General features: G+C 35.4%; 1 protein-coding gene across 3 annotated transcripts; it reads right to left on the reverse strand.

Annotated features, from left to right (window-relative positions):
* Positions 1-375: 375 nt before the first annotated feature.
* Positions 376-18,604, reverse strand: LOC128201663 (uncharacterized). 3 transcript variants are annotated; one of them, XM_052899324.1, is made up of 8 exons: positions 18,430-18,604; positions 18,200-18,279; positions 17,762-17,943; positions 16,088-16,585; positions 15,233-15,347; positions 14,414-14,544; positions 13,689-13,875; positions 376-12,613 (listed from the first exon to the last, which is right to left on the reverse strand). In XM_052899324.1, the coding sequence occupies exons 4-8, from the start codon at positions 16,583-16,585 to the stop codon at positions 12,435-12,437; spliced, it is 1,110 nt and encodes a 369-aa protein (XP_052755284.1). In that variant the 5' UTR covers positions 17,762-17,943; positions 18,200-18,279; positions 18,430-18,604; the 3' UTR covers positions 376-12,434. The 3 variants fall into 3 exon arrangements, with proteins under 3 accessions (XP_052755284.1, XP_052755279.1, XP_052755280.1); XM_052899319.1 differs by lacking the exon at positions 17,762-17,943 and having other exon boundaries at positions 18,430-18,603; XM_052899320.1 differs by lacking the exons at positions 17,762-17,943; positions 18,200-18,279.
* Between the last annotated feature and the right edge of the window lie 1,999 nt (positions 18,605-20,603).

Raw genomic sequence — 20,603 nt, forward strand, 5'->3', positions numbered from 1 at the left:
ATTGCTTGAGTACATTTGTCCATTCGTGTTTCAATCGTGAAGTAGTTGTGTTTGCATGGCTGTGTTTCGGTTAGAAGGGTGGGATATGGCAGTGAATTTACAAGGTACAGAGGAATAACACCTGAGTCCTCAGGAATAGAAACGGTTATGTACTGCTCATGTGTATAGGCGACGGTTACCACTTTCCATCAGGTGGGCCGTCAGCTTGTTTGCCATTCTAAGTTGTATAAAAGAAATTATCAAACATCTATACGATTAGATACAATTTTTCAAAATAATATATAGTCTATATTCATCGACATCATCATTTCAGCCATTATCCGTCCACTGTTGGACATAAGCCTCCCCCATACACTGCCATAAAGAACGGTCCTGAGCCACCTGCATCCACTGACTCCCTGCAATGCATTTGAGGTCGTCACTCCATCTAGTAGGGGGTCGGCCCACACTGCGTTTACCCGTACACGGTCACCACTCACACACACAAAATTTCAGTCGATAAATAAAATGAAAGACACACAAATTGGTATAAAAATGCGTTTATTTACAAAATACTTGTACAAAATTCTTTTAATGTATATTTTAATATAATAATATAGTAAATTTAAAATTACAGAGTATTATTGGAGTCTTTGATGGATACGCGATAAATACAGTACTGTCAGTACAGTAGTGTAATCTTAGATTATATATACCAGGGACGTATGCTCGTTTGCCCCGTGTGTTGTAAAAAAAAAGCGCAGGCGGGGTTACCATTCCATTATCATCCATTAAAAAAATATATATACATACTTCACAGTGCTAAAAACGGTACAAACATTTTTGTTGTTTTATTAATAATCCAGATAGCGCAAAAAAAAAAATACATCGAAAATAACGGGTCTCGAAAACCGCGAACGTTGCAAAGTCGCTTTTATTCCGGTACAATTTGATGTACATATAAAGTTTTGTATATACGCGGACAGATGGCGCTAAACTGATTTTTTTTTTGTACCCATAATCTCATTAGAACATAACGAAATAGTGAAACAGAAAAATATTACGGTACACTACATCGACTGAAAAATTTTTGATTTCTTTCCAATTCCAATTAGAGAATAATGATAACTTTTGTGTGGTCCCGCCATAGAATAGGTCACGCCCTTCCTTAACCGTGGGTGTCGTAAGAGGCGACTTTGGGAACTTAACGGTCGAGGAATGGGCATCAGCGTCCCTCTTAAAACATCACCAAAGACTAACTACTGTTACCAAACGTGGCAACTACTCGCAAAAACACCCAGACAGAAGCTTATCTACAGCAATGGACAAGTAATGATTTAAAAATAATAAATATATTGTGGCGCCATCTGGACGTCACGTGGTCAACATCGTAAACTTTAAATGTATTGTATGAATCTATGTGTGTAAGTAAATTATATATTTTCTACAATAATGACTTATATAAATTCATGGCCCATAGGGAAGCGTATACGCGGTATGTGCTTAAAGTCTATTCGAATAGAACGCAATAAAAAAATAACTGCCTTTCATTGAAATTGTCTCTGGAACACTCTCTGATTGCATTCAGTAATGAAATTTGAAAACTTGTATTGTTTTTCAATAGTACTTTATCAAAATGTAAACAAGCGAATACTCAGTCCGACCTTAAGAACAAGGAATTACATAGAAGGAATGATAAAATAAAAACTAAATCATATGGTTGCCTGCTTTCTTCTTATGCAAATATAATTAGTGAAAAGAGGACGAAAGATACACCGTCAGTTGCTATTTTTCTCAATTCATAGCAGGCTAGTGTATAGAAAATGTTATACGGCCGTATAACCCTACCAAATTCAGATGCAACCTGCTCGCATACTTTCTACATAAACTGTGTCCAATATATAATCTAGTAACGTAACATTTGTCATTGACAAATAATTGACATATCAAACATTCGTAGGTGGTAGAGCCACGCTGTAATACCATATGGTATTGCAGCATGAATGGGCCGGCTCGACCGGGGAAGTACCACACCCTCACAGAATACCGACGCTAAGTGGCCGCACTTTTAGTGCGACCACATTCCGTATGGTGAGTGAGGGAGTCCGGAGGCCCATCCTATACCCATCCCTTTCCTTATCCTAAAATCCTCCCCCAACTCCGTCCCCCCATCTTTCAATACCATGGCAGTGGAATTCGGAACCGATACGACAACATAACCTTCAAGAAAAGAGTATATTCCTTTTTAAAAGGCCGGCAGCACACCTGCAATGCCGTTGGTGTTGTGGGTGATCATGGGCGGCGGTAGTCACTTACCATCAGGTGAGCCGCATGCTCGTTCGCCCCCTGTGTTGTAAAAAAAAAAAAATACACCGGCCTGCTATGAATTGAGAGAAATAGCAACTGATGGTGTATCTTTCGTCCTCTTTTTACTAATTATATTTGCATAGGAAGAAAGGAGGCAACCATATGTTTTACAATTTTTATTTTATCATTCCTTCTATGTAATTCCTTGTTCTTAGATCCGCCGGTACTCCAGTCCGCCGCTGTCCGACAGTAGTACGGATCAAATGTGGACCGATCGACTGGACGTATCGATTCGTTACTAATTACAATCTGCGGGTCTACCATGAAACGAAATTCCGAAATTCGGACTCAATTTCGTGTTTTTGTTTATACCAAAGTCGGACCAATAAATGGAGTTTAACATTTCGTTCGTCATACATCCTATCGTAGAAGTCCAAAGGAACAATATTTTAACATTTTTAATATTTCCAAACGGCATGTATTATGTAATTTTCACATCAAATTTGTTTTCGTTTGGTTCCGAAATTTCGGAAAACATTTCATGGTAGGCCCTCGGAGAGTGTTCCCGGGATGATTACAACGAGACCAGGACACATTATCATTAAATTCTGACCTAAAACCGTTTCTAAATAACCCTAGTACGTTTTGAACTTACTACATTAACAGACATATTATAAATTGCACTTTTTTTTTTATTGACAATTGGCAGAGAATTCCGACTTGTTGCTCCAAGGTAAGTAAATAAATAACCAATGAGAATTCAATACACAATATAATTTTTATTTTATTATTATTATTTATTTTTGTGAATGTGTTTTGAGCAATTTCATGTACAAAAAAATGTATATATATATATATATATATATATATATATATATATATATATATATATATGTGTGTGTTATTTGTAAACGAACTTAACGCGTCCTTTTAACGAATTTGGTATTTTTTTATAATAATACACGAAAAAAAGTAATAATATTGAATAGATTACAGATAGAGAGTGATATCAACACTACAGACAGATGGGAAGGGATTGTTAGTAATGGGTAGGTTAGGCCCCGTTGCTATCAGTATACCCGGGGCACCAGTGAAGGATGATAGGTGAAGATGAAGCAGGTCAGTTAGCCCATCGTGACGAATTCAACGAGAATCGTTCACGATGGTTTCCAGGGGGAACCACGTGGAGGTCGACCTAATAGGGCATATTGCTAGCAATGGGGCTGTCAAACTGCATTGCTAACAATCCCTTTCCCCTCAGCACTCAGGTGTTATTCCTCTGTACCCTGTAAATTCACGCCATATCCCACCCTTCAAACCGAAACACAGCCATGCAAACACAACTGCTTCACGGTAGAAACACGAATGCGACAGAGGTGGCCAAGCAAACGACTTTTGTACAAAGTCTCCCTCTGATGGTCTTCCCACGACCGACGTCAGTGTTTTGTTTGTAAAATACGATCATAGACTATTTTTTTACATGTATATTTATTTTCTGCTGTATTATTTCGTTAAAAAGACGTTTTAAGAGTGTTTTTTTTTTTTCATAATCAATGTCATCGTTTACATACATACATACATATCTGTCACGCCTGTCTCACATTAGGGTAGGCAGAAACAATGGAACGCCAAATGCTTCGTCATCGTTTAATTACACTAAATGTTCTAAGAACGAAAAAATGGTTTATAATAAAATCTCAGCTTGTAACAATCGGCAATTCCATTTTCACGGAAAAACATGAATTTATTTTTTCTTATTATAACGCCATCTAGCGAGTTGCACGGGATACTTGTGAAACTTGACACCTTTTCCTAAGGAACATGGGCGTAAATCAAATATTTCGGTGTAAATATTGAAACAAAAAAAAATTAAAGCTTTCAAAACAAACAAACAATAGTTTTTTTTTTTATTTTTTAATTGATTTGATCATTTTTAAATTGTTAATTTTTTTTTTATTGGCACATCATTGTCTATGATTGCTTTGGAATGTTTTTTTTTTTACTTTTTTTCTTTATATTCCGACCAGACTTATATCCCTTGGGGAAAGTTATCCAGTTTCATTCTCACTAATTGCTATATAAATATACATGATATACACTAGGGTCGAATCTGAGCGCCATTTTTCTAAATATATCTTGAAAATTAAAATTCTGATTTGATATCAGATATGGTAAGGACTCATCATCGTTATATCAGCCTTTTAATGTACACTTCTAAACACAAGCCTCCCCTTGGGGGGTTTTGCCAGTAGTTGCCACGCTTGGCAGGCGGATTGGCAACCGCAGTTAGACTTTAGAGATATTCTTGACAACGCATGTGTACTACCATGGACATAACAGAGTGTACTGTTTCGCCCATGATACCCACTATCATGGGCGAAACAGTACACTCTGTTATGTCCATGGTACTGCTCATGTGTATAGGCGACGGTTACCACTTTCCATCAGGTGGGCCGTCAGCTTGTTTGCCATTCTAAGTTGTATAAAAAAAAATTCTAAGAGGGACGCTGCTGTCCATCCCTTGCCCTTCTTTAGTCGTCTCTCACGACACCTACGAGAAAGTGTTGGCTTATTTTATGCCGGGAACGCATTTTTTTTCTCTTTATTTAGGTCAACAAACAGTAGACACAATGACAATATATATATATATATATATATATATATATATATATATATATCTAAATACCAATAATTTTAGTGTCACCAACGACGTTGGCCACCTAATACTGTAAAACAACTACTTGTACAAAATCAAACATATATACATACATGAATGACAGAAATGTAAAGAGGTGCGTACCAGTGATCCACCCAAATCCACGCAAAGAACTTCCAAATTGGTGTTGTAATATTTTAAAAATTAAAATCCATTTACCAGCAATAAATAAGTAAATACAACATCGATAACAATATATCGTTCCTCCACGTCAAGCAGACCACCGACAAGTCACCCGAATGCACCAACACGTTCCGAAATATCAATGTACATGGTCAAGGATTAATATAAATTAATTTACTAATAGACATACGAACAGAGAGGTCTTTAAACTAAGGACCAGTATGATATGAATTCTTAATACACTTAAGTTACAATTTATTAAAAATTTAATTTTACGATAGTCTATAAAATAGTAAATTCTTGAAATTATCATATTAAAAGTATCAAATTAGCATCGTCCCTTTTAAAGCATCTCTAAAGCCTAACTGCGGTTGCCAATCCGCCTGCCAAGCGTGGCAACTAATGGCAAAACCCCCAAGGAGAGGTTTAAGTTCAGCAGTGGACAGTTAAAGACTGATACAAAAAAGATAATCAAATTAAAACATAAAATTACGAGATAGTTTTAGAAAAAATGGCGTCTCATAATTGGCCCGACTATCTATTATACTTTGTATAAAAAAAAATTGTTAATTATAACTTAAAATCATAATTAATACTGTCATTTTGTAATAGTTGGATTTTCCAACTGATCGTATTGTAATATGCATAGAATTATTATAAAAAAAATTTACACGGTCGGCACATATTGCAAGTATCAAGCGCTTGTATACACTTGGCAAATATACTAGTATCCAGTGAGGTTAAAAAGCCTTTTTTTTTTTTACATCGTAATACGATCTGAGAACAAGGAATTACATTAGGAGTGATAAAATTGTCAATTCATAGCAGGCTATTGTATAAAAAATGTTATACGGCCGTATAACCCTACCAAATTCAGATACAACCTGCACGCATACTTTCTACATAAACTGTGTCCAATATATAATCTAGTAATGTAAAATTTGTCATTGACAAATAATTGACATATCAAACATTTTCTATACACTAGCCTGCTATGAATTGAGAGAAATAGCAACTGATGGTGTATCTTTCGTCCTCTTTTTACTAATTATATTTGCATAAGAAGAAAGGAGGCAACCATTCGATTTACAATTTTTATTTCATCATTCCTTCTATGTAATTCTTTGTTCTTAGAATACGATACAGTAATTTGACAGCTGTTTAGAGTGTTTCAAATGTCATTTTCGACATTATGTCAACAATGTTGCCCACTTTCTACCAAAAAGAAAAAAAAATTACCATATATTTTTATTATTTGCTCATTTTCTATACAGCGTATACTGAGAAGGCTCAAGAACATATTCATTAGATATCGTTCCCAATCTACCCAATAATACCGACTTTACACGTTTGCCATCGCTTGCTGTGTTACCGAGCGTGTAAATCTCACATGTTCGACCACTAATCGACTAAATATACTCTTAAAATACTAAAGGTTTGTTCATTAATTTAAAATTATCATAATATAAACTAAATGACGTCTAATTTATCGTATCATGTACAATTTGGATCTTATAATAATTAAGTTTATAAAACTTAAAACTACCCGCGTTTTAATTTATTTCTCACCACGAATTATTAAGGACTTATTAAATATAACTTGTAAAAAGGTTTTAACAATACGATTTGTTTGGGCTGGCGCCTGTATTGGGTGATAAACCTGTATTACAAGTAGAGATCCGGGATCCGGGATCCGGAATGACAAAGACAAAGGGCGGTTATATAATCAGCTATAAGAATTATATTAAAAAAAATATTGTATAAATTAAAACAAATAATAAAAAGAAAAAATAGAGGCTAAAATAAAATTGTCATCAATCTTCTACCAAAAACTTCTATATTTCGAATACTGTAATCCCTAATTACAAGTCATATTGAACTAGAGCTGCCATCCGTTTGGAATTCGCCGGATTTGTCCTAGTTGGAACGGCGTCCGGCGGCCGTCCGGCGTGGGTTTTTGAAAAATGATTTTTTTTTATGACAATTTTGAGTAGTAATATTAGAGAAATATTTGTAGAAAAATCAAATGGACAAGTTTGGGGTATTTTTTTGTGCCAATTTTGATATTTGTGTTAATATTTTTTTTTTTTTAATTTTTCTACCTTCTTTAGGTATATCAGCCCTATCATACTCTGTACTGATTGTCTTTCTTTGTCGTTCGCTTAGTAGTATATTGTAGTTAGTACATTGCCAAAAGAGAAGGAAAACGTTTGAGGAAAAAATTTAACAAAAAAAATATTTAAAATGAAGGTAGACATAAAAAATTGTATATGGCAATGTTGGACACATTTTACGATTAAATGTTACCTACGTGCACCCATTTCTGTTACGCTATTAACTTTACAACTGAACCGAAGCTGTTTTATTTTAAAACTAGCGATCCCTTCCGACTTGGCACGTTTGTTGCAAATAAAACACAGCCCGTGTTACTTAGCTGTTAATGTAGCTTTTTATACGTGAAAAAGATTTAAGAATTTTTTTTTTATGAATCTGTTATAAACAGTAAATCGAATCTTGCCTCTTTAAAATATTTTTTTTTAAATTTACATCTACCTTACGATAATCATTTATATTTTATTAATAAATGCATTAAAATTCATATAAAAATATTGGCATATTAATAATTATTACTCTTAATTTTTTATTTAATCATGATACAGTTAAAGTCAAAGTGATGTCGCTTAAAAATTGAATTATTTTTTTTTAAAAAAAGAGTGTGTGAACGAATCAGTGTCGGGCGCCATTTTTGTTTACAACTGATACGACAAAGCTTGTGTCCCCTACCGCCATCTATTGGGGTTTTTTTTATCGGTATAAAAACTGTTTTATCCTCCAGTTTGAATAACATTCACTTCAGAAAAAAATATTACATTTAACAATTTTTGATGGCTCACAGACATCACAGAGTGACGCCCATGGTACCCCTAATGCGTTACTATTGGTCCTGAGAACTATGATGTCATGACTTCTGTAAAAATATTATTTGTTATAAAAAAAAAATCTTTTTCTAAACTTATTTTTTATGTTTGACATAATTGCGTGCGATCAATAAAAAAGGCGCCAAATTTTGACATGACATCCAATTTTATAACCTCACATTTTTAAAACTGTCAAATTTTGTTTTTTTTTTTATTTAAAAAAGAAATGACTGAATATGTTATAAACAATAGTCAAATCACAGAACGAAGATCGAAAGTGTATTATTATTGTATATTGAAAATGTGTTATAATGTATTGCCTAAAAAAAAAAATGAAAACGAAACGTAATTTTCTATTATGACAATCCACTAAGGCACGGTCCTGGTAAACTTAAAAAACAAACCGACTTTAAACACTCGAAAAAATTTCGAAACGGACTTTATTTCATTAATTTTAAATCAAATTTATACTATTTTAAGTATATATATAAGTATATATAACTAGTCTGGCCATAAATACTGTTCTTTTTTTTTTCAACTTTATAATTATTTTGAATTTGGAACACGTTTATAATTTTAAAAACTTCTTTCGATTTCGCGCCACTTCACTTATTCCTTCGTGTTCATTATCAAACTACAATCAATCTGTACCTTCTACACCAAGTTGGGGACAATATTATTTTATGAAATAAGCTACCGTTATTGAATAGGTTTTGAAAAGTATCACATAATTTTAATTTGCAAAAGATGCTTTTTTTCCATTATACGGTACTATACCTACCTACTTGTACAACAATTAGTCCATTACCTTAAGGTTGTCTTGAAAAGATCGCTCCCAGCAATAAGACCGCCTCACTGTACTTATACAAATGTATCGTTATGTTTGTAAATTGTCTTGCTTATATCCTATATTGTATAATGCAAATAAAATATACTCATTCATAATTATTGATAATAAAATAAAATAAAAAATTAAAAAAATTAAATACCGACAAAAAACATTTCCAAAATCCGTACATCATGATTCTTAAGACAGTTAACCTATTTAATACATTCTACTTGGTCATTTTATGAGGTAATCTAAACATTTAGCCTAAAATAAGGCTGTAGTTGCATGAATCAGTCCTAAATAAGTCACGTGTGGATTACTCAGCCTTTAACAGACCATATCAGAAAAACTCGGCCCTAAATAGGCTAAATCTACAGCCCTTAATAGGCCATATGTACAGAAGTCAGCTTTAAATAGGCCATATCTACAGAACTCAGCCACGAGTAGGCTATAACTACAGAACTCAGCCACAAATAAGCTACATCTACAGAACTGAGCCCTAAATATCTACAAAAGTCTGCCAGATCTACAAAAATCAGCCAAAATAAGGCCATGTCTACGTAACTCAGCCACAAATATACATTATAAAGTTTCTTAATGTGGTCCTAAAAAGGTTATTGCTTTACAGTCTTATTAGATAAGTCAAGAATTATTTCTTTTTTAAAAAATACTGGCCCGGTTCATTTAAAAATTTGGACCTCAAAACAATATATATAAACTAAAAATGGCTCTTGAGCAAGAGGGGGGGGGGGGGATTAAAATGGAATGATTTTGGAATTATCGATCATGGAATTATAATTTGATATTATGAGACGTAGCTAATGAATTATATATCAAAAAATCAGGATGAGACAACGGACATAATCTTAATTAACGAAATGATAGAATCAATGAGTGAGATTGAACATTGATCGTGGGTAATATAAAAAAAAAACTAATACAGTCTGCATGAAAACTAGAGGGAATTTTTTAATTCAGAATAAAACTTAATATAAAAAAAAGAAATTAAAAAGAATATGGTCTGCACGAAGACTAAAGAGAGTTTTTGAATTTAGAATAAAACTAAATAAGAAAAAAAAATCTAAATATGCATGAAAAACCGGAGGGAATTTTTGAATTCCGAATAAAACTTAATATAAAAAAAAAGAAATTAAGAAGAATCTAGTCTGGAAGAAAACCGGAGGGAATTTTTAAATTCAGAATAAAACATAATATATAAAAAAAAAAGAAATTAAAAAGAATCTAGTCTGCAAGAAAACAGGAGGGAATTTTTGAATTTAGAATTAAACGTTTCATTTGTGATTTAACGTATTTGAGTATAAAATGTAAAGTTTTGTTTTTTATTTAATAAGAGACATATCACAATTGTTTATGATAATATCACTAATAATAATTTATAAGGCATGAAGTCCGTTATCTATTTTTCTAAACTTGGCATAATTAGTAAACAATTCTACTATTTTTTTTTTTACTGTATTCATTAATTTAAAAATGGAACAGTCAATTAATATTTTAATAACATATTAAAAAAAAAACACTTATTGAGCAAAGCCTATTTGAACGACAAATGTGCACAGTGTTAATTGATCATGTATGAACTTTTTCATGACAGTGTTATTTTAGACACAGTACATTAGAGCTTAGATTATATAGATACAGTGTCTCCATACAAATGCTTCGAAAAATACGGATCAACTTTTTCATACAATTTTGCATCACAAATAGTTACGAGTGATTCCTTTATAACTTCTATATTTGTTTTGTTTTATAATTTCTGCATCTTTTTAATGCGTAAACACTCATTTTATTTATTAAACAATTAAATATAGATACGTCAAGATACATTGTGTGCGTAAGTATATAGAACACTAATAAACAAAACGAGTCGGTTAATTTAACAATTGGCTGACAAAAAGTTGACCCGTTTCTAAGACTCGAGACTCTATCTATACAATCTAAGATTTAAATAAACACAAACATCGTTGACTGACATATAAAAGAGTAACTTTTTTTATACCACAAAGATGGCAAACAAGCATACAGCCAGTATGATGGTAAACGGTCACTGTAGCCTATGGACGCCCGCAACACTAGAGGTGTCACGTACGCGCTGCCAACCCTGAGGAAACCTTAACATAGCCTTTTTGAAAAAAGGAATGTGCTCTTTTCTTGAAGGTTATGTTGTCGTATCGGTTTGGAAATACTGCTGCTGGAAGTTGATTCCAAAGAGTGGTTGTGCGTGGAAGAAAGTTCCTTGATAAACGCACGGTGGAGGACCGCCACTCGTCCAGATGATTGGGATGAAACTGGTTTGTGGCGGGTTGTACCATGGTGAAAATCAGCAGCGGGTATCAATCCGAACAATTCCTCAGAGCACTCCTAATAATAAATTCGGTAGAAGATGCACAGAGATGCAACATCTCTGCTCAGTTTCAGTGGGTCGAGCCGGACAGTAAGACGCCGATCGTCATCAATTCGAGCTGCCCGACTTTGAATGCGGTCTAACGGAAGGAGTTGGTACTGTGGCGCTCCTGCCCACAGGTGAGAACAGTATTCCATATGCGGCCTGACTTGAGCTTTATATAATTTCAGGCGGTGTTCCCGCGTGAAATACCGTCTCACCCTATTGAGCATTCCTAACTTTTTGGAAGCCATCTTAGCCTTGTCCACCAGATTCCTCCAGATATATTTTTTATGTCACTTAAAATGGCAAACAAGCTGACGTCCTACCTGATGGAAAGTGGTAACCGTCGCCTATAGACGTGAGCAGTACCATGCACATAACAGAGTATACTGTTTCGCGCATGATACCCCGCATGTGTTGCCATTCCTGAGAACTCAGGTGTTATTCTTTTACATAGATATACTAAGATTATTTATTAATTATGCCAAGAATTGAAAAATAGAGTTTATATATATAATAATTTTTTCAATATTTTTTTATGTCTATACCAGTAAATACTGGCACATTCGCCAATGTATTTCAGTGTATTTTAAATTCTACGTATTCGGAATAGAGACTTTTTGTACACAGAGCTTAAACTATGCATAATACTTAAAGTTGCCAGTGTAAAAAATTAAAATCTATAATTACATGAGCCGTCGATCGCCATTTGGCAATTAAATTATTTATATAAAAAAATCCTACTGTACATTCATAATAGCTGAATCATTGTAAAAAAAGCTACCAAAAATATTCGCTACCTGTATGTATCTATTACGTAAGACATTTCAATACATCTGTTATCTCTAATCAACATATGAAGTCCTAGTACCCATAAACACTATTTTGTGATACAAAAACATACTGTAAGTCGCTCGTAATAAAGTTGACAATTATTTAGCTCGTTTTTAGTATACACGCGTATTTTTACTAAACCCGTATAATATGAATCATTAAACATAACATACTAAACACTAACTTTGGCGGGAGAATTGGATATCACGTTGCCGCAAACATCTTACGTAATAAACGGGGCGTCGACATCGGTGTTGCCAGCTTCTGATGCCACTACCAAAACTACTAAAATGGTAGTAAATACTCACGCGGTGGGACCTCTCATTAACTATTGGGCATACCTTCGCCCCACGTACAAAACCAATTATAGTTGAACATGGCCGCGTACGGGTGTTTCCTTTTCTTGTGCAGCCGCAGCGACTCCTCTGAAGCGTACCAGTATTGTGGGAATTTGTCGAACGGGTACTTTTCAGATTCTTTCACGTACGGCTCCGAAGGATCGTCTGTGGAAAATGTTTTTAGATAAATAGATAATTTATTTGTATTACTTAATCATCATCCGTTAGCTGTCCATTGTTGGGCGGAAAGGGATTGTTAGTAATGGAGACTGAGAATCCCATTGCTAGTAATATACCCAACCAGGTCGACCTCCTCGCAGTTCTCCCTGGAAACTATCATGGTTAATTCCTGATGAATTCATCATGATGGGCTAACTGGCCTGTTTTCATTCTCATCTATCACCCTTCACTGGTGCTCCGCCAGCGTATCCCGTTAGCGCAGGCGGGGTTACCATACCATTTTCACCCATAAAAAAAAACTGTTCATTGTTGAACATATGTTCTCTCTCTTGGCAATTGTGCCAGCAGTTGCCACGCTTGGCAGGCGAATTGGCAATCGCAGTTAAGCTTTGGAGATGTTTTAAGAGAAACACTGCTGTTCATCCCTCGATCGGTAAGTTCTCTTAGTTGCTTCTTAAGACACCCACAGAAAAGGGACTGGCTGAAAACCAGCGCTATTTAGCACATTCCCACTTTCCATCAGGTGGGCCGTCAGCTTGTTTGCCATTTTATTTATTTATTTATTTATTCATTAGTACAAATATGTGTACATGGCGGACTCAATGCTAAAAGCATTCTCTCCCAGTCAACCATAGGCAAGTGTCAGAATACACGAATGCGGTACTACTAATTATTGATATACATACATACTAAAATTACATATATAAACGAATAGATATATATGAATAACAAATATACTTACACATATATGATATATACTATATTATACACGAATTTGGGAATAATACAAAGCACTTACTGCTCAGATAAAGATAAAAAGTGAGCGTGAACACTTTTTTTTAAAGACGGTTTAGTCGGTAGTCTCTTAATGGCATCGGGAAGCGCGTTCCAGAGTCGTGAAGAATGTAGGAGAAAAGAGTTTGAAGCGTAACCAGTACGGTGAGAGGGGAAAGATAATTGGGAGCCATTCTAATTTGTATAGAAAAAATATATACATTATCTTAATTATACAGACGAAGTCGCGAGTAAACACTAGTATTATGACAAAAGGTATACTCACGTGGCGGTAAACAGTAGTAACAGAATATCCTGTGCCGCCTGCCCTCGTGCGACTCCAGGTGTTTCTTGTGGTGTTTGCGGCGCGTGGACACGTGGGGACAGCAAGGACACGGGATGGCGAGCTCGCGCGGCACGCTGCCGTGCCGCTCGGCCGCGTGCGTCACCAATGTTGACACCACGCGGTAACCCTGTTGACATACGGATATAGATTTTGTGAAATAAATAAAACAGTGAAACAGACTGTTCAAATACAAATTCCCTAATACTTTAGCCAAGGGAGGGGGGGGGGAGGGATTGTTAGCAATAGAATTCGACAGCCCCATTGCTAGCAATATGCCCTATTAGGTCGACCTCCACGTGGTTCCCCCTGGAATCCATCGTGAACAATTCTCATTGAATTCGTCACGATGGGCTAACTGACCTGTTCTTTCATCTTCACCTATCATCCTTCACTGGTGCCCTACCAGTGTATACCGTTAGCGCAGGCAGGGTTACTATTCCATAATCACCCATTAAAAAAAATCCCTCGCCCTCCCTTAGTCGCCTCTTACGACACCTACTAGAAGGTTCCTTTAAAAGGCCGGCAGCGCACCTGCAATGCCGCTGGTGTTGTGGGTGACCATGGGCGGCGGTAGTCACTTACCACCAGGTGAGCCGCATGCTCGTTTGCCCCTTGTACATTCTATACTGGAACCACACGGCGACTCTTGTTTATTTCTTAGTTACCTTAAAACAGTGTTCACACCGATACGGGAAGTTCTTCCACTTGGGATTCTTCTTTCTGCTAAACACCATTTTATAAGGCTCAGCCGGAAACCAGTCTTCGGGGTCCAGGAGTAACTCCACGAGCTCTGTACCTGCATATGGCAAACACATTTTTAGAGGTCCATACCTCCAAAAGGGAAACAGAGGGCCTACCATGAAATATCGAAAACGAAATTCCGAAATTTCGGAGCCGAACGAAACACGAATTTGATGTTAAAACTACATAATACTTACCATTTAAAAATATTAAAAATATGAAAATATTATTCCTTTGGACTTTTATGGTGGGATTTATGGCGAACGAAATGTTAAGCTCCATTTAATGGGCCGATTTAGATATGAACGAAAACACGAAATTGAGTCCGAAACTTCGGAATTTCATTTCATGGTAGGCCTCCAGAACCCTTATAGGATCACTTCGTTGTCCGTCCGTCCGTATGTCAGGACCTTTTTTTTTATACAACTTAGAAGATGACGGCCCACATGATGGAAAGTGGTAATCGTCGCCTATACACATGAGCAGTACCGTGGACATAACAGAGTATACTGTTTCGCCCATGATACCCCCCATGCGTTGCCATTCCTGAGGACTCGGGTGTTATTCCTGTGTACCCTATAAATTCACTGCCATGTCCCACCCTTCAAACCGAAACACAGCCATGCAAACACAACTGCTTCACGGTTGAAACAAAAATGGGACAGAGGTACCCAAGCAATCGACTTTTGTACAAAGTCTCCCTCTGGTTCAGCAATGTTTCAAGTTTGCTGAGTATAACTTACCTTCGGGAACTGTGACTTTTGGAACGGCCGGAGACGATATGACGGTGGTTGTTGGTGGTACGGTGGTGAACACCTTCGACGCTGCCAGCAAGCTGGTCAGGATCGAGTTCTGTGCCTGCAAAATATATATTTTTCTTTTTTTACTACAACTGAGTTATTATGTTACTAACAGGAGCAGATTTTACTACCGAAAAAAAAGGAAATTGCTACAGTTTATGTGTATGTCATTATTGTATTTTTAAAACTTATCGTTAATTTTTATCCATGCCTATATATATGTACTAGCTTTTATTCGTAACTTAGGTTACGGGACAGGAATATGTCTACTGACAAACATTTATACTCATTCTCCCATTTATATATATATATATATATATATATATATATATATATATATATATATATCGAAAAATATGCAAATGCACCAATTCTGTACCAAGAAAGTATTTTATTCCACTAATTACAGTCCTCCCTCTCAATATCGGTCCTTCGAGCCGGATATGAACCAGCGACTGTTTTTTTTTCTAATGGATGATAATGGAATGCTAACCCCGTCTACGCTATCGGTATGCACTGGCGAAGCTCCAGTGATAGGTGATAGGTGAGGATGAAAAAGCAGGTCAGTTAGCCCATCGTGATGAATACACTTGGAATTTAGCACGATGGTTTCTAGGGGAGACCACAGGGAGGTCGACCTGTTAGGGACCTGTTACAATCAATAGAGTATATTGATAGCAATGGGGCTATTAGACCCTATTACTAACAATCCCTTTTCCCCCACCAGCGATTGTATCCGCTTTCCATCAACTGGGAGATGATCAGTTTTTATGCCATTCCGAGTTGTACAAAACTTACCTGCAGCAAAGCTCCATTAGATAAACTACACGACAGATCAACTTTGGGTTTTCTCTTATACCCCTTCGGAGGGCCTCTCTTCTTCGCTATCTCTCCGTTCTTCTTGTATCTGACAACCTCGCCTGTCTCCGCACTCTTCGTGGGTGTTGGTACGGGTGTGATCGTTAACTTTGAGGGCAACGAGTACCTGCTGTGCAACGATTTGACAACACTGTTGCCAATATTGTTTGCTGTCAACGATAACGGGTTGGCTAAGTTTAACGGATTGTTAACGAATTTGGGCAATGTATTCGTTGTGGTGGGGAATATTGAGAGAGAACTGGGCGTGTTGAAGGCGGGTATCTGGTAGACTTTCAGGTTTAGCGATGGACTCCCGTACGTCTTCAGTCTTTTGGCATTCGGCTCGTCATCGCTGGATTCCGACGGTGTGTTCGTGTTCAAAGGATCTTTGTCCGAGAATGGATCCATGTGTGGCTCTGTTTCTTGGATGCAGAACATCTGGAAAAAGCGATAAAAGATACTGTTTTATTCATTTACTAACTTTCAGCCATGACTTTGTTTACACGACCAGGATATGGATATCACTGACTGGGTATAAAAAGTAGCCTATACCATTTTTCATCCCATACCTGTATACCGTGGGGAAAGGAATTGTTAGTAATGGAGAATGAGAATCCCATTGCTAGCAATATACCCAACCAGGTCGACTTCCTCGCGGTTCTCCCTGAAAACTATCATGGTTAATTCCTGATGAATTCATTCATCCATTCATTCATCATACGTATCCCGATAGCGCAGGCGAGGTTACCATACCATTTTCACCCATAAAAAAATACCTGTATACCACATTTCTTAATGATTGGTTAAGCCATTAAGACTTTATAAGGTAACAAACACACTTGCACATTTATAATATTAGTAAGGAATTTATTTTACACTTATACATATAACTTTATACTCCTCAGGAATGGTAACACATGGAGCGTACAAGGTTAAGAGAAAGACTTTGTGCATAAGTCGTTTGCTTGGGCACCTCTGTCCCATTCGTGTTTTTACCGTGAAGCAGTTGTGCTTGCATGGCTGTGTTTCGGTTTGAAGGGTGGGAAATGGCGTGAATTTATTGGGTACAAAGGAATAACACCTGAGTCCTCAGGAATGGCAACACATGGGAGGTATCATGGGCAAAACAGTATACTCTGTTATGTCCATGGTACTGCTCACGTCTATAGGCGACGGTTACCACTTTCCATCAGGTGGCCCCTCAGCTTGTTTGCTATTTTAAGTTATATTAAAAAAAAAGCTTTTTTCTACAAGTAACAGAAATCAATTGAAAATCCACAAAAAAAAGCGACTGTCTTTGATTATGGCAAAACCAGTTATTTTGAATTAAAAACTAATAAATTTGTAAATATATCTATTCAGATAAAAAAAAACCATAATGTTCAAAAGGAACGAGGTGTTCAGGTTGACCCTACTTCTTACATTTATTACCTCATAACTCCATTGTCGATATTGAAAATTCTTTTTTTTTTTTTAAAACATGTACTTTCAGATTGGTCTAATAGAGATTTCATCAAAATCGGTTCAGCAGTTTAGTTTTTAAATCAAAATAAAAGGTTTTGTCACAATTGAAAACAGTTTTCTTTTGTGGAACACAATTTTTAATTATTTTACCTGAATTCAAACATAAGGACATCCCCCGACTCTTAATTCAAAATGAGGTGGGCAGAGATAACTTTGTTACTATCAATGTGCAATTGGAGCATGTTACTAATTGAAATAGATTCTAGAAATCTATATCTTGATATCCCACTTTTGGACATGTGTGTGTAGATACTTCTATAATAAAGGTATCTCTAAAAGGAAAATATTAACCTATAATTAACAAAGTGACCAGCAGCATGATTTAAATTCTATATATAATACTATTGCAATAGACATACAGACAGAATTTATTCAAAAAATAAATTCTCAAATCAAATAATGTATTTCTTAATTTTCGTATCAGTTATAAATACTGGCTGGTTAAATTAAAATAAAAAAAAAAAAACAATAAAAATGCTCGCCGGTTACACGCATGGTAGTTTACAAAAAAAAATAAACAATACATACTATTCGATATTCAAATTTTCAAACTGATTCCAAATTGTACTGGATCACATCATAACTCATAAAAACAGCCACCGACGTTTCTGTATCACAAAATGGCGTATTAATTTATAAAAGTACGAAACAATAAGACGGATCTCATAGAATAACTGCACACGCTACTAAAAGTTCCGTATAACTACAATTTGATCTAATTAAAGCGAAATGTCCACGGTTATAACAGAATATCTCACCTTAAACAATCTTAATGTACAAATATTTTAATAAAATAACTAATAATCACAAAATAATACTGTTTCATGTATGATTCTATTGTTTAAACAATAAATTAAAAACGAAACACAGAATAAAAGGTTATAACTTGGTTAATAATAACAAGTTTCAGTCGGGCAGTCCATTCAACGCGGCGACCCGTTATTAATATGTCGTTTTATTATGAACCTTAAAGCAATAACATTCCCAAGTAATTCTAGACTGTAACGTGAGGTGTTAAGGTTTAAATTATATTTGTTTTATTATTTTATTACGTTAGTAAAGGATAACATACGCTATTCGAAGCGTCACCTATTGTTTGACATTGCGCATCGGGGTTGCACACGTAGAAATAAAATTTCCTTTATTTTTCAAAACATAAATTTATTCCCATTTATTACTTTACTTTTCTATACAAATATTATAAAGAAGAAAGATTTGTTTTTTTTTTTGTGTTTATAATGGATATGTAATGGATAAAACCATTCAATTGTTTTTTTTTTCACCTATTAAAAGCTGTACCTATTCTGTAGCTGCAAGTGACATAGGCCATATATTATTTATTAAAAAAAAAAATAGAAATCCCTACGCAATTTACAATAATGTAATCTAAAGAATCAACTATTTTCTTGTTAAAACTAATATAAAATACTAATTTATATGTCTAGCTACTCGTGTAAAACTGAGTAAGTTATATTTCCATTTTTTGGTTCTATCTCGGAATGATGTTCATTATAATGATCTTTATTTTTTTTTTTATTAATATGTTTTACGGCTCTGGATACATGTCCTTTTGATCCCGACCATATTTTTTTTTAATAAAGAATGTTGCCAGGGTAATCCTGTTTTTGTCACTACATTGTGAATATTAAAAGTTTAATTGTTACCTATTTACACACACACATGCACGCACGCACACACACACGCAAGCAATTACGAACGGGCGCACGCACACAGGCACGCACGCACTCTCACATGAATTTAGTAGTTATGAAATCATATTTTAAAAATAAATTTGTATAAACTTATAGGTAAACAGTTATCTGTAGTACTAGAAAGCCTTCTTTAATTTCTGTATGCATGTATTTGGCAACACAATTACAAGACAAGACAAGACAAGACAGACTCGGCTTAGTATAGGAATCAATGTTAAACTTTGTGTATATACACACTTTGGTAATAAACACCAGAGGGAGACTGTACAAAAGTCGATTGCATGGCCACCTCTGTCGCATTCGTGTTTCAACCGTGAAGCAGTTGTGTTTGCATGGCTGTGTTTCGGTTTGAACGGTGGGATATGGCGTGAATTTACAGGATACTAAGGAAGGAAATAACATCCGAGTCCTCAGGAATGGCAACGCATGGGAGGTATATCATGGGCGAAACAGTATACTCTGTTATGTCCACGGTACTGCTCATGTCTATAGGCGACGGTTACCACTTTCCATCAGGTGGGCCGTCAGCTTGTTTGCCATTCTAAGTTGTATAAAAAAAAATATTCTGTGCGGTTCCCCCCAAAAACAATTATACGTAATTTTTATCGAATTTCTCACGATGCACTAACTGACCTGCTTTTATCTGCATTTATTACTCCTCACTGCTGCCCCTCCTATGTACACCGATAGCGTTATAGAGGTTGCTATTCTATTATTATATATTTAAAAAAAACCATAGCTTGGTGCATGAAGTAAAGTCTTTCCGGTGCTAGGTTCTTCAAAAAGGCAATAAAGAGATTTCTTCAGCGTCGACAACGCATGCGGAATACCCTGGTATTGTTGGCATTCATAGGTTTAGGTAACCGCTTACTATCAGATGGGCTGTATGCTTGATTGCTATCTCATTGGTGTAAAAAAAAAAACTAAGTACAATAAAAAATGAAAATGGCAATAATTGAGAATTTTCTTATCTATGATATTTTTATTTTATTTTTTAAAAATATGCAGATGTTGCCATTTGTATAATTTATTTCCATTTTATATTTTGTTGACGTAATAATTTTATAAACTTAAGTATTTCGTTAAACCTTAAGTATGTAACACTAGGAGACTTCCCTCGACTATATATTGTTTTTTAAGTAACTTAGAATGACAAACAAGTTGACAGTTCACCTGATGGAGTGTAGTAACCTTCGCTTATAGACGTCAATGATAATATA

This window comes from Galleria mellonella, unplaced genomic scaffold, assembly GCF_026898425.1.
Source record: "Galleria mellonella isolate WM207_F2 unplaced genomic scaffold, CSIRO_AGI_GalMel_v1 utg121, whole genome shotgun sequence".
In the NCBI taxonomy this organism is placed as follows: Eukaryota; Metazoa; Arthropoda; class Insecta; order Lepidoptera; family Pyralidae; genus Galleria; species Galleria mellonella.

What these genes read in the sequence shown, in the direction of transcription:
- LOC128201663 (XM_052899320.1), bottom strand. Translation starts at nt 16,585, where the DNA reads ATGTTCTGCATCCAAGAAACAGAGCCACACATGGATCCATTCTCGGAC. An exon ending in GGTGTGAACACTGTTTTAAG is followed by an intron (nt 13,876 to 14,413) that starts GTAACTAAGAAA and finishes GTATGTCAACAG; the next exon opens with GGTTACCGCGTGGTGTCAAC. An exon ending in TTACTACTGTTTACCGCCAC is followed by an intron (nt 12,614 to 13,688) that starts GTGAGTATACCT and finishes CATTTTCCACAG; the next exon opens with ACGATCCTTCGGAGCCGTAC.